The sequence below is a fragment of the Meleagris gallopavo genome, chromosome 2 (assembly GCF_905368555.1).
Source record: "Meleagris gallopavo chromosome 2, MGAL_WU_HG_1.1, whole genome shotgun sequence".
Classification (NCBI taxonomy): domain Eukaryota; kingdom Metazoa; phylum Chordata; class Aves; order Galliformes; family Phasianidae; genus Meleagris; species Meleagris gallopavo.
In genome coordinates, this window is record NC_139405.1 from 8,307,564 (window position 1) to 8,320,830 (window position 13,267).

Here is a 13,267-nt window from a genome sequence, read left to right on the forward strand (position 1 = left end):
GGAAGAGTAAAAAACTGATGGGTAGGAAAAAAAAAAGAGAAAAGCTACTCTAAACTTGAAGGGATGATTATGCAAAGCTTTATGCAAGCAACATCACTGCTGCCTTGGAGAACAGGCCTGGAGGAGGGGCTGGAGAGACCTTTACAGCTTAACTTCACCCATGCTTTGTTCTGAATGTGTTGTACAGTTATAACTGATACTTAACAATCACTCCCTATTTTATATACAGGAACAGGCACTATGAATAAGTACCGAGATCATTTGTTTTTTCGAGTTGCAATCTTTATTTTCTATGAGTCAGGTGGTTTGAGTCAATGCAGTCATGCTCTCCTCTATTTCTGAGAGCTTCTTCAGCATCTGGCTCACCTTGGCCTCATCAAACTCCAGGCAGAGAAATTCAGATTCCTACAAAACAAAATTGCAAAAACAGGAGTTGAGAAAGATGATAATTTTTCAGGGATACAACAGAAGAGGCATAGTGCATTCTGCTTTCCTGAGGCAGATTTATATCCTGTATCTCCTTTACTCCTGGTGAAGAGGAGGAGGTTTTCTACCTTCCAGAGGTTTGCAACCAACATACCAAGCAAGAGCAGTACACGCTGGAGGCCAGCCTGCTGCTGCCAAAGAGGGACGCGTCAACTGAGCTCCACTCTAGCATCACTGTAAACTCAGAAGCTAAGCAGCAGCACTGATTTGTTATCCTCTGACAGGACGAGTGCTGGGGTAGTAAAAGAGCTTATCAAAGGCTCAGAAAATAAAGCATATATATATATAGAAATTCTAATCATATGGTTCTCATTAGTAAATACAAATGTGAAAAGGCCTCCTGAGATCTCCAGGCCTTTGGTATTATCCGCTGGTATGCCTACAGTCACTAAGTACTTCCTGTGGTGATTCTCCCAGAGGAAACGTTTGAGGCCACAGGGAATGTGACTGCATAGCAAAGGCCACTCCGGGTGAAGCACTGTCAGTGGCAGAGGAACACACTGCAAGTATTTGGAACTGAAAGTGCAGCAAATATGAAGGGATGTTTCCTTATGGGAAATTGGAATAGTTTTAGCAACCGGAATAGCTGAATGTGCACAGAATTTCTGTACATAACACAGATATTGCAGGAGAGCATCTGCAGTTCCCATTTGGTTTCGAGCACACTCACTTTCTGGTATTATTTCAAAATATGTTTTTTCATCTGACAAAAACACTTTAATGTCATTTACGTTCATAGAACAAATAGTTTATATGCAATGGTAAAGTCATCATACTGATGCAAATTAAAACCATCCATTTTTACAACTGAATTTCTCACTAAATTTCACGAGCATTCTTTTTCCACAGACATCGGGAACACTTCCACCTTTTATCTTCTCTCATCCTCACAAGGGTATTGGGTTGTTCTGTTTTTTGTAAAAACCAAACCAGCAGGCGATAGGCAAGCCAAGACACTGATGGAAGAGCCAACGGAGAGTTCTGTGCACAATAATGACAAAAGGCCCAGCCAGAAGAATGCTAACAGGAAAGAAATGAGGTGGAGGAAGTCTCTGATCGAACACATGAAAGTGCATGCAATGGCTGTGCCAGGATTCCTGCCTGACATCACTCACATGGGGAGCTACCACAGTTCAAAGGAGAAATCCAAAGAGTGATTGAAAGCTTGAAATGGAAGAGAGAAAACAACACATTTACACCCAAGTCCCATGCTTTAAGAAAGCAAACCTGGCAAAATGAAAGCATCCATCAGGCACTGTAAATGTTTTTTGTCCTCAAATACAACTGTATCTCCCTGATGCTGCTATTCAGGCACGGGGAAGGCCCTTCTCATAGCTATACTGGATGTATCCATCTTCATGAAGTGCGTATTATTTTATGTGCTAACTGCCAAGGAATCCGACTGACCAAGTGCAGAGGTCACATTGTGTATTTAGTATGAGAGTGCTTCTGATTAGGAAAGGTTTCATGGGATTAAAAGGAACTTTACTGTCATTTCATTCAATGAAAATTCAGTATGTCGTGTAACTGATGCATGTCAGGTAGAATACACAAATGACTGTTAGGGTAGACCTCAGCTGTGCCAAGCAGTTATGCTCAGGCTGTTCTTAACTATTCACTCCTATAATATTACTCAGTTCAGCAGCGTTTCATTAAATGGTTGGGACAACAACATTTGGGATCAATAACAATGCAGACAGGACGTGGATGCAACAGCTTCCACACTTTCTTGTCTTTGACGATGGTTGCTGTCACATATCTCAGTGCTACAGCCCACGTAGAAAATACACAAAATGCCTCTGTAGAACATAGTTACAGCTGGACAGCACACATAAACAAATGTTTGGTGAGGAATTTCACAGCTTACCTCCCTTTGGCAGTGGGCTTTCTTGTAGATTCCTGTCTGATTAAGAGTTATTAAAAACATAAGTCACATCTGCCAGAAGAAGATGTGTTTGCAAGCTTAGGAGATTGTGTGAGAAAGGCAAATGAAACCCTGAAATATCTCCCTATGCCCCGTCCCTGGAGGTGTTCAAGGCCAGGTTGGATGGGGCCCTGGGCAGCCTGGTCTGGTATTAAATGCGGAGGTTGGTGGCCCTGCATGTGGCAGGGGGTTGGAGATTCGTGATCCTTGAGGTCCCTTCCAACCCTGGCCATTCTGCGATTCTGTGATTTACAACCTGAGGCTCTCGGAAGCATCACACTGAAACCACATCACATTCCCATGCTGGAATGAATCATTCTTACTGAAATGACCAGAACAGGGCAGACCTTTTAGGAAGGACTGACAGCACCGCATACAGCCCTGGGTCACAGTCCTCAGCAGGATGAATCTGCCGCCAGACTCATGCTGAAAACTCGGGCTTTCCGGTCACAACTGCGTACCTCAGGTCATATGAGCCTGCATTCCCAAGCAAATTTCCCCAAGGCAAGGTCTGCCCATGCAACCCTTAAGATCTGCATCAGCTGCTTTTACAGCTTAATCACAAGGTGAGCGAGAGCAGAACCAAGCTCCAGTTCTGGTGAAAGTAGTTTTGCAGGAGCCTAAGGCATAAGTCAGCTTTTTTCCCCACTTCAGGTTGTGTCAGTTAAAAGAGAAGTAAATTGAGCAAAAGGACACTCTTGCATTATACTAAGACTGTGCATGCCACCCTATGCAAATCTAAGCGTACTCGTAAAGCACACTTTTGTCTATAAAGCAGCTAAAAGTTGGCTATAAGTATGGGATGATATCTGTGTCATTACCACGTTCTCATGTGGACTAACCTGAAATGTGAAGGAGGGGGAAGTAAATCAGGCTGCTCGGAGCTGGGTTTAGTCTCATGCAACTCTCTGTTAGTTTACATAGTCCGCAAAGTTCTAAAGATAGGTAAAAAAGAAAGAAGATAGAGCTCTGAAACTCAAAACTCCACACCCCTCCCCTGAGCTGTCCTCCAGCAGCAGGACAGATTTGGTATCTCTGCTGTTCCTCATGAAGAAACAAGGCATCCTTTCTGATATCTCCGAGTGCTATAAAAATTTTCATCCCACTTGGATGCCTTGCAATTAAACAAAACCAAAATGGAACAAGTCATTCATTAGAAGCAAACCCAGAAGCCACCAAACAGGAACTTCGCCAGACTGCTGAGCACGAAGCTGAGTGCTGACCTGAAGCCACCAAACACGCAATGATAGCACTGTGAGTCCTTTCACCGTATGGGAACCTGCAGCAGTCAATTTTTGTACCTGCAGTATGAAGCAGCAGCAGCTCTGAAGCATAGTGCACTTGCCTGCAAGCCAGAAAGCTGGCACTGGCTGAGCCTCTGTGGAAACAGAAAAGGTCTTTAGGCAGGAGTGTATGTGTGTCAGTGGGACTGCCAGAGCACTGCTGTGTGATGGGAACAGCACGTGCATACCCACTCTCAAGCTCGATGCACAAAGAGAACCCCACTGCTCTGCTACTGTCAAGCTGAGCCTTTTGGGAAGCTGTGGGGTGGGCATCCACTTCCTGCAGTCCTCTTGGTTCTCTCCCCACACGCTATCCTACCCATCCTCCCATTTCCCTTCTGAGCCTGGGCTATAAAAAGGACCTGCAAAACTAACATCCACAAAACACACCCTCCCCCAGCCATGAATCAGGTCTGCCAGGTTGGTTTGTTTGTTTCAGTAACAACAGAGAGTAGCAAAAATATTTATATAAGAGAACATCTTGTAAACACCAGCATTCTTGCTGTCCTCTAGAAAAATACTCAGAAGCACAACTGTCTGTATCTCAGTAACTACACTTTAAAAAAAGCCTCATTTTGAGAAAACTAACTCTCACACATTTGAAACTTAAGGAAAAAAAAAAAAACCACAGCTGTTCTCTATTGCATCATTTGGACTCACTCATTAAAAAGGTTCCCATTAACTTCAGCTCTTCTAGTGCTTTATGTAACAGTGGATTTAGCTTAGATGCCCAGATCCTGGCCCTGGGCAACCTGACCTAGCTGTGGTGCTCTGAAAGCAATGCCTCCTGTTTTATTTTGCTGGCCCACAATGTCAGAGGCAGATGTTGGTGGGATGGCAGTACCGATTGAACCTTCCCACCAATATCCTGTTACATGTTGTTGTGGTGCTGTTATGTCCCTTGCTAGGGAGATAATGTTATCTTTACTAACAATTTTTGATATTGTGGTGATTAAAGTGCCTTCTTTATGAAGGTTTTTTTCTTAAAGAGTTATGGAAGCCATGTCTTCAATACAATCGATGGTCTTCAGATCTCCAGTATGTTATAAGAGTTTAGAGGTGTGGCCTTTCTGGGGGGGGCTGAAGCCCAACGATTCAGCAATAGGTGACTGAAATCATAAGCAATTCATTTCTCACTTCATCAGATATATGGAAGACTGAATCGAAGAAATTCCTGACACATTTCCTATAGAAATCAATCTCGCTGCTTTTTACAGACCTCTTAGTTCCTCAGGGCTAAGCAATAAATAACAAGTTCTTTACTTCTACGTGGCATTTCTCCTTACGGATCACTGCATATTCTGCAGCCAAGCAAATCTTCTACTTCCTCTGTTAGCCAGGAAAAATACCACACACACGTTACATAAGTAATTAAGTACATTATTGGTAAATTAAGACTCCGAAGTCATGATGGTTAAACTTGTAAGCATTTTACGTTAGCTTGGAGAGGAAGAACAGCAAAGGATACCTCCAAAACACTGAAATGGCCTCTGTGATACATTGGGAGACAACTCCATGCAGTTTTCCACCTGAACGCCTGCCCCGGGCACCTCTGCGTGGGCCAAAGGTAACCTGCACACAGCACTTGGCCTGGGCACCACCAGCCAAACTCTGCAGAGCACAGGGCCGGAGCATGCAGCTCTGCAGGGAGTTGAGAAGAGAGAACACGAGCCCTGCCCTGCCCTGCCCACCCAGCGGGGACACGTCCTCCTGCAGGGATGGGGCTGCAGGGTGAGGTGCCAGGCATGGTGCCCAGGCGGTTGTGTTCCCTGCAGCAGGAAGAGACGGTGCAGTACAGAGAATGAGGCAGTGGCACAGCTGCCCAGGGAGGGATGGAGTCACCAGCCCTGGAGGTGTTCCAGAACTGTGGAGATGTGGCACTGAGGGACGTGGGTTAGTGGACGTGGTGGGGGTGGATTGGATGTGATCTTGGTGGACTTTTCCAACCGTAATGATTCCGTGATTCTGTGACTCCAATCACAGGTTTGTTTCCACCAAAGCAGGAGATCTGGGGTTCAGTCAGTGGTGTCTTAACACCAGGTGAATATTGTGCAATTTACCGTACAAGCAAATTGAGCTGCAAAGCAACAAGCCAGCTGGGATCCGTAAGCAAGTGGGGAGAGAGCTGTCCTGGCATTGCCTTTTTTTATTCCTTAATCATTAATAAGTTCTAATTGTAGTCGAAAAGAAAGCACCCAGAAACAGCCAGTGAGGAAACCTAAAGAACAAGCAGAAGGGTGGCACTGACCCAACAGCAATAACAGCACCCAGACTCCACAGGTAAGGAAATTACAAAGCACTGCAGGTTTCTGAGTCCTGTTTTAGACATCACACAGTGTGCCCCAGCTGTGGCAGCTTCCAGCCCATGCCAGGCAGTTTCAATGATATTCATTATATTGGAATTCTTCCTCTGACAGGCAGAAATAGTAAGATATCAACCCTGAGGTTTAGAAAGGACCCATTTAAAGACTTGCATGATAAAGAAGTGCAAATCTCAGGGGAAAAACAAGGCAAAACACAACACAGCACAAAATCAGTGAACATCAAAACAACTCCAAACAATCCTACATCCCCAAGAAGGCAACAGAAAAGAAATAAAATCCCAGTCCAACCTGGAATCAGAATTGGAAATGAGACACTTTATAAAACAGTGCAAGGAAGCTTTTATTTTTAAAGACATGTTCTTAAATCATTTTTGCAATGACGTCTGGTAGCTCTGCTACGGAAACCTCAGACTTCTCAACGAAGTCATCTTAATATTGTCCTTACTACTATTACTTGCTTCCAAACTCTTCTACAAAGAGGCCACTCCTTGACACCCAGTGCACACAATGTAAATGTGACTCATCTTGGCACTCAGAGTCTGGATCCTTAGAAGATAGTGGGTTTACTTCTCTTTTGGATGCTGTATTGTCTCTTCCATGCAAGCATCTGTGGTACCTGTTATCTGAGTGCCCCCGCATAAGTGGCAGAAGAAGGAACCAGAAATGACCTGCATTATAATTCAGGCTACAAAAATATAAAAGATAATGCATGAGTTACCATGACAATGTTCTAGAAAGTATGAAGAGATGACCCAAAAAGAAGGGAAATATTGGATTTGAGCTTATTTTTCTTCTGAAAGAATCAAAGTGGTAGCACGTTGAACTGGGTGATTCATGCTAAGAGGAAATATTGATTGTCAGATGTTTATGAGAGTGATTTACTCCTGCTGCTTAGATTCTCAGATCAGGAAAACTTGGGGAGTGGAAAAAAAGCCAACCAAACCAAAGCTGTGCTGCCACGAGCCAAGCCAGCAAGATAAAATAGGAGAAGTTGCATCGAAGCTGCAATCACTTTGCATCAACGGTGATCCTACTGCAAACCTTGGAAGTTACTTTTAGATCATTAATTAGGTAATCCCAGACAAATTGGAATGGATGGCAATCCACTGACTTTATAGAAGCATGTCTGATAATACTAAGTTCACTATTTTTAAACAAGTTCAGAACTATTTTTGCAACTATAACCGTGGCCTTCAAAAACACTGTGGCAAAGTGTAATTCTTTTCCATGATCCTGCAAAAAATAAATTATTACCATACCAACCTAATTCCTTTGTGTCATTCTGGTATTGTACGAACCAAGAATCTCTTCAGCTAATGATTATTACATCAACTCAGGAAAAAAAAAAAAAGTTTAACGTCCTGCAGATTCCTTTTTAATTCTTTTAATGTAAGATCAAGCCTGTAATACCACGGATTAAATAGAAAGCATTGCAGCAATTGGAATAATCCCAGGCACTAAGACCAGTTCTCTGATACTGCACAGCAAATGTGATGTCATTGCTCATATGTTAGCGACCTACTGAAATATTGCATTCAGCATTTTGAACCCCAAATGAAAGATGATTATTTATGGATGCAGAGACACACGTGGTTTACCCTGCTGGTGCTTACGCCTTTTGGAAGCACAGATTTCCTATCAGAAGGTGTTAGGGGAAAAAAAAATTAGTGCAACTAATTAGAAGGAAGCTTACTCTGAAAATCTTTCATATTTCACGTCATAAAGAATTACTACAAGACAGCTTAATACCTTTATGCAATGTGTATATCTTCACATGGCTATGCCATTTTCAAACTGGTGATGCTACCTTGTATTTTACCTGTAAGCCTTCCAACTTCCTCCCTTTTTTTTTCAGTCCCTTTGATTTGTGCCTGCTTCCTTTCCTGAACCTCATGCAGTTCCCAGAGTATCATCCTGCCACGTGCTCTCCCTACACAAACTCTTCCAATGGCTACTTATGTACGCTTCCACTTAACAGCACAATACCACCGTGTATAAATACAGTCTGACACAGCCAAGCTGTCTGTTTCTCACAGTTAATTATCCTGCATTTGTGATTAGCAATCTCACATTTCGTCTCGATGCTGAGGGAGCACTCAGTCACAAGCACAGCATCCCAGATATTGCTAGGACACTGCTCATTCATATTGACTCAAAGGAGCTGAAACCCTCTGTTGTTTTACAGAAAGCGTCACAAACATCTTTTCTAAAATCACAACACAACAGTCTTGATGTACTGAAGTAATGTGAATGCTGAGCCAATTCATACAGCACCTTGCTGGGGAGGTAAGGGAAAGGTTATATAAGTCCCTGCTCTGCTGGGGCTAATGTAATTTGCACAAAAATATATCTGTTTTCGTTGTCAAAATGCAAATTTAATTCTCATTTCCAGATGACTTCCTGAAATGTTATACCTGCAACTTTTTATATGGGCATATCTAATGAACGGCCACTTGCTTACCTGGTTCCTCTGTTAGCCTTTTACAACACGCTCTCATGTAGTTGAGAAAATGACCACATAAAATGCCTTTCTAAACATGTTGAGGTCATTGGTTGTCACGGGAGGTAAAAAGGATGGAAAGCCCTTCAGCTGTCCCTCACTGACAAGTGTCACATGTCTAAATGTATGGAACATGCATAGTGCTGCAGCCTCCTGCCTGTTGAGAGTTCAGGTCTAACTATGGCGAGGTCACTTTGGCTGTATGACAGAGAGAAACAGGGTCAGACAGAACTGCCAGGAAAGCCCTTCAGCTGAGTCTCAAAGTTCACAATGGACCCCTTGATCAGTGGTTTATATCTGAAAGATTAGAGGTGCAACCAGTCCTTTACATCACTTAGTTAAGATTACAAGATACACTACCAGTAAACCAGAAAAGATGCAGAACCCACAGTCCATCAGCTGTACTCACAGTTTGGGATATCTACTCCCTAACCTTTCAGAAAATGTCAGCATTTCTAGCAGTGCTCCACACCTTTTCGACATGGCTCCAACAAGCATGCAGCTGGTGGATTTGCCCGCTTCTATCCAAAAACAGGAGCATCTTCCTGAGAAAAGACTGTGAGAGACTCAGTTGGAGCAAGCTCCACCAAGCCTCATCAAGGGGCTCTGTGGACTGAAACAAGGCAGGAGGCAGAAGGAGGCTCTCTTCTACCTGTACCCTGCATGTGGGAACCCCTACATCAACCCTAGCACCTTGATAACCCATCAGTGAGGGAAAGCTGAATTCAGGGGCACTCTGGAATGCACTGAATTTGGGTCAAGTTCTCTAGGAACTGAGCTTCTGCATAAAATGTTCACCAAGAATGCACAAACAAGGTTTTGAGGGGCTCCTGATATGTCTGTGGCAACTTTTTCATAAGGGTACTTGAAAGATGCCTCCCTGACCTTGCTGGAAGACTTATCTTAATATTTTCCTTTCCTCCAAAAACACCGTGGCACAAGTACCTCCTGTATGGAAAGATATTTAAGGAGAAATTCTCCAAATGCTGTTCACCTTGAGTATTGATCCTGGAAACAAACCGACGTGGGGAGGGATTCCTCCAGACTCCAGCTGGCACAGGAGATGATGACCTTGTAAGCTGGTCAAAGCTGAAGGTTCCTTAACACAGGGTTGGGTAATCCTAGCTATAGGCACTGCCATCACTGTTGTCTTCTCAGAAGACAGAAATGAAGTCATGGTAAGAGAACAGAAAGCATAATGCTCTAATTCCTGGTGCAGAAATGAGGACACACTCCTGTATCTAAACCAAACACTATTTTGACATAAAGCATGTCACTACTGTTCTCTGGTTTTGTCAAATCAAAGCATCTTTGAAAGCAGAGCTGAAGTCAAGGTTCTTTCAAACTCTGCAACAATAAGCATGGGATGGTTAACCTTCAACAGGGTGTTCTTCTCCTGCTGCTTGACTGGCTTGAGATAAATAGTTGCAACAGCACACAAAACAAATTACCACACCTCCTGAGTCCACTGACACTTCCTTGGTAACATTGGTATACAGCCCTGGGAGGGTCTCCAGCCCAGATATTACGCAGAAGAGAAGGCAAACAAAGAGTCAAAATCACCACTTAAGAACTACATTTGTCTTCTAACTCTTCTTTACACACATCCCATTTCCATTAGGCAAGTTTAAAAACGTCTACAGAACATTTAGGTGAAGTTTGTGGTCAGTTTTGGAAGTCCCTAGTCTAACCCCTATTTAGTAGATGGTACCTAAAAGCTTTATGTGGAATCACGTTCATTCTGTAACAAACATAGCTGCCAGTCCCCAATCATCTGAAAAGTGTGAATTAGTCTGAAAACTCTTGGATTCTCACATTGTTCCTCCATTTGAAAAGAGCTTTCAGGAATCCTATGCAATTCCAGTGCCTGTCATAAGATGAAAACTTAAAGGAAAACATAATGAATGTTATGTTTAACATTGGTATTCACCTTCCTCCATCTGAATGCCCTAGAGCATACCTGGCAGGGCTTAAGAGGTTTTAAAAGGAAAAGCAATATAGCAACATCCATAAGTTTCACCAAATTGTACAGAGAAGCGTTAGAGACAGCTCTAAAAATAAAGCCTTATTAAATTCCCTTTGTATCACGGTGACATTTGAATCAATACACATATTTAAAAACTACAGAAATACGCTCTGTTTCTGGCAGAGCATCAGCTTCTCATCTTACTTCCCAAAGCCATTTCCCTGCAGCTCATCCCAGCTGCCCCACCTGGGAGCTTTCCCACTGGGAGAGAGAGAGCTCACAAGGGTACCAAAGAACAGAGAGCTCCATCGCATGTATGTCAGCTCTGCTGTGTCAGCTCTCCTCTAACAACACAGCTCTCAGTGGCACCATTACAAGGTTATGTGCTTTCCTTGGGAGGTGCCCTGTAGGGGATCTTCGGGGTGAACGTTCCTCCTCACTTAGGATCCCTGTCTTTCTGTGCTGATCTATATTCTTTTTCTATCTGTACTTGTTTTCTTGCACTGTATTTTTGATTTTTTTTTTTAAACCTGATCATAAAACTGAAATATCCACCTACATCGTTCTTTATGTGTGTTTATGTTTTAAGTGTATCTTTAAGGTTCTGTTGTCTTGCTTAATTGCAACTGAAGAGTATTATTCTCAGAAAAAGAGAAGGAAAACAGGACTGAGCAGTGAGAGTTACTTTCATATAAACTACATACACACAATTTAAGTAATCTGCATTTAGAAATACTCACATTATCAAAGAATACAGTCAGAAGCTCAGTAAAGGAGCTAACCTTTAAGAGGACCCTGGTATATTCTGGCTGAGAGCACAACTAGCCTGCATAATTACCAGGTTGGTAGCATCCCCCAACCAGATCTTTCCTATTCCCTCACAGCTCTTTAATGTTTTAGTTTACCCATATTATATAAAGGCCTCAACTACCTATTAATGTCCTCCCTAAAAGTATTACACTGAAAATAAAAGCTGACTGGAATTGAACAGTCTCAGACGACTCAAGTGGCCATATTTTCCAGGACACCAGACGATGCTGACTCCTGTTGGAATGAGCATTTTGGAATTAGATGTGTTGAAAACCTTCTTTTCTGTCCTCTTCTGAGTCATGCATGCTGGCACTGTAGTCTAAGAGGCACCTGGCTCTGCTGAAATAGAAGAACAGATGAGGGAAGTGCAGAGCACAATGATGAAACACTTAAGAACGCAGAACTCAAACAAAAATAATAGAATTACAGAATGGTTTGGGTTGGAAGAGACCCTAAAGCCCACCCAGCCCCAACCCCTGCTGTGGGCAGGGCTGCTCCCCACCAGCTCAGGCTGCCCATGGCCCACCCAACCTGGCCTTGGGCACCTCCAGGAATGGGGCGCCACAGCTCTGGGCAGCAGTGCCAGGGCCTCACCAACCTCTGAGTGAAGAATTTCTTCCTAACATCTAACCTAGATCTCCTCTCTTGCACATTTCACAAATGGTCACTTAAGGCCACACAATACCTTTGTTCCCTGAGCAGTGAGGAGCTGTGTCCCCCAGAATTCCCATCCCAGCTGGATTCCTGGACCTGTACCTTGGGGATTGGCCTGACTTGGCTAAAACAAATACACCCATGTCCAAGAAACAATGTTTTTCATTAGGAAAGTTATTTTTTTAAAGGGCCACTTTACTCACATCCATCCCCGCTGTGTTTATAGCAACACAGCAGTGCCAGGCATTAATTTCCTCCAGGGTACATGACTACCTAGAGGGGAAGAGCACGAAGGCTGGCCCAGCAGATGCTGTACACGCAGCAGTGGCAGCAGCATCACAGCCTGACAAAACACGGAGCCTCTGCCACAGCACACTGTGAGTCACACAGACCCAGAATGGCAAACAAATGGGCCACTAAACAGAGAGTGAACCGTCACTCTAATTAGGACAGAAGGGCTCATCTGAAAGCACAAAAACGGTGTTACCACGGGCTTGCGTTCAGCTGAGGGTTTTGTGATTCTTCTTAAAATATATAGCACAGTAATATACTTAGGCCAAAGAGGCTTTTTTGTTCATTTGTTTTTGGTGCTTCCAGGACATCTATCTACACTCTTTCCAAAGGTCTGAAAATAGATTTTATGGGGACAAGAGGGATACTCAGGAGTTCTGTTGCCACTCCAAACATGAATACTCAGTGGGACCAAAACAATTGCTTCTCTTTAATAATTTGAATGCATGAACTTACAAAGGAAAAATAAGCCAAAGTGGAAAAAGAGTGGTTTTGCTTCATTTTTGATAACCACTCTGTTTTTTCCTGATTAGTTCTAGAATGCGAAGTGCTCTTTTTTAATTCAGAAGCCTCCCACGAGAAGCAGGGCAGCCCCATATTGAGTGGGACAGACCTCGCACTCAGATTTATCACTGCAACAGCAGCTCCTGCTGAGCACGGCACAAAGCCCACTAAGGCTAGTGGGAATCAGTGCTGCTTTGGTGACCTTGCTTCCAACGCACTGAAATAGTGGCACCGCGTGCAGGGAAGGCAATACTGACAGAACAGAGCTGAAAAAGTGCAGAAGCTGCAGACTTGCCATTTGCTTTCCTTTTTTTCTTTTAAACACAGAGTACGTGCTTTCTAATATTTGCTGCATGATGCTCAACTCCTCTTTTCTTTCCCTGTGTGAGAGGAAAAGCAAAGGCTCACGATGAAAGCTGAAGCTGCAGCTCCAGCCCTGCAGAGCTCAGCGTGGGAGGACACTTGTGCCTGCACAGAATCCCACTGAAGTCAAGCAGCCCAAGGCTCTGCCCACACAGCTCCCTT

General features: G+C 43.5%; 1 protein-coding gene across 3 annotated transcripts in view; it reads right to left on the reverse strand.

Annotated features, from left to right (window-relative positions):
- Window positions 1-260: 260 nt before the first annotated feature.
- COMMD1 (copper metabolism domain containing 1) overlaps window positions 261-13,267 on the reverse strand; it is a 67,129-nt gene continuing 54,122 nt past the window's right edge. The window contains exons 3-5 of one of the 3 annotated variants that reach the window (XR_014881840.1): window positions 3,712-3,788; window positions 3,253-3,345; window positions 261-405 (exon numbers count right to left, since the gene is read on the reverse strand). Coding sequence is in view for 1 of the 3 variants with exons in the window: in XM_085218819.1 (XP_085074945.1) it covers window positions 298-405 (108 nt within the window). In the remaining 2 variants the exon portion in view is untranslated. The remainder of the gene's footprint in view (window positions 406-3,252; window positions 3,346-3,711; window positions 3,789-13,267) is intronic. The other 2 variants (XR_014881841.1, XM_085218819.1) reach the window with 2 other exon arrangements.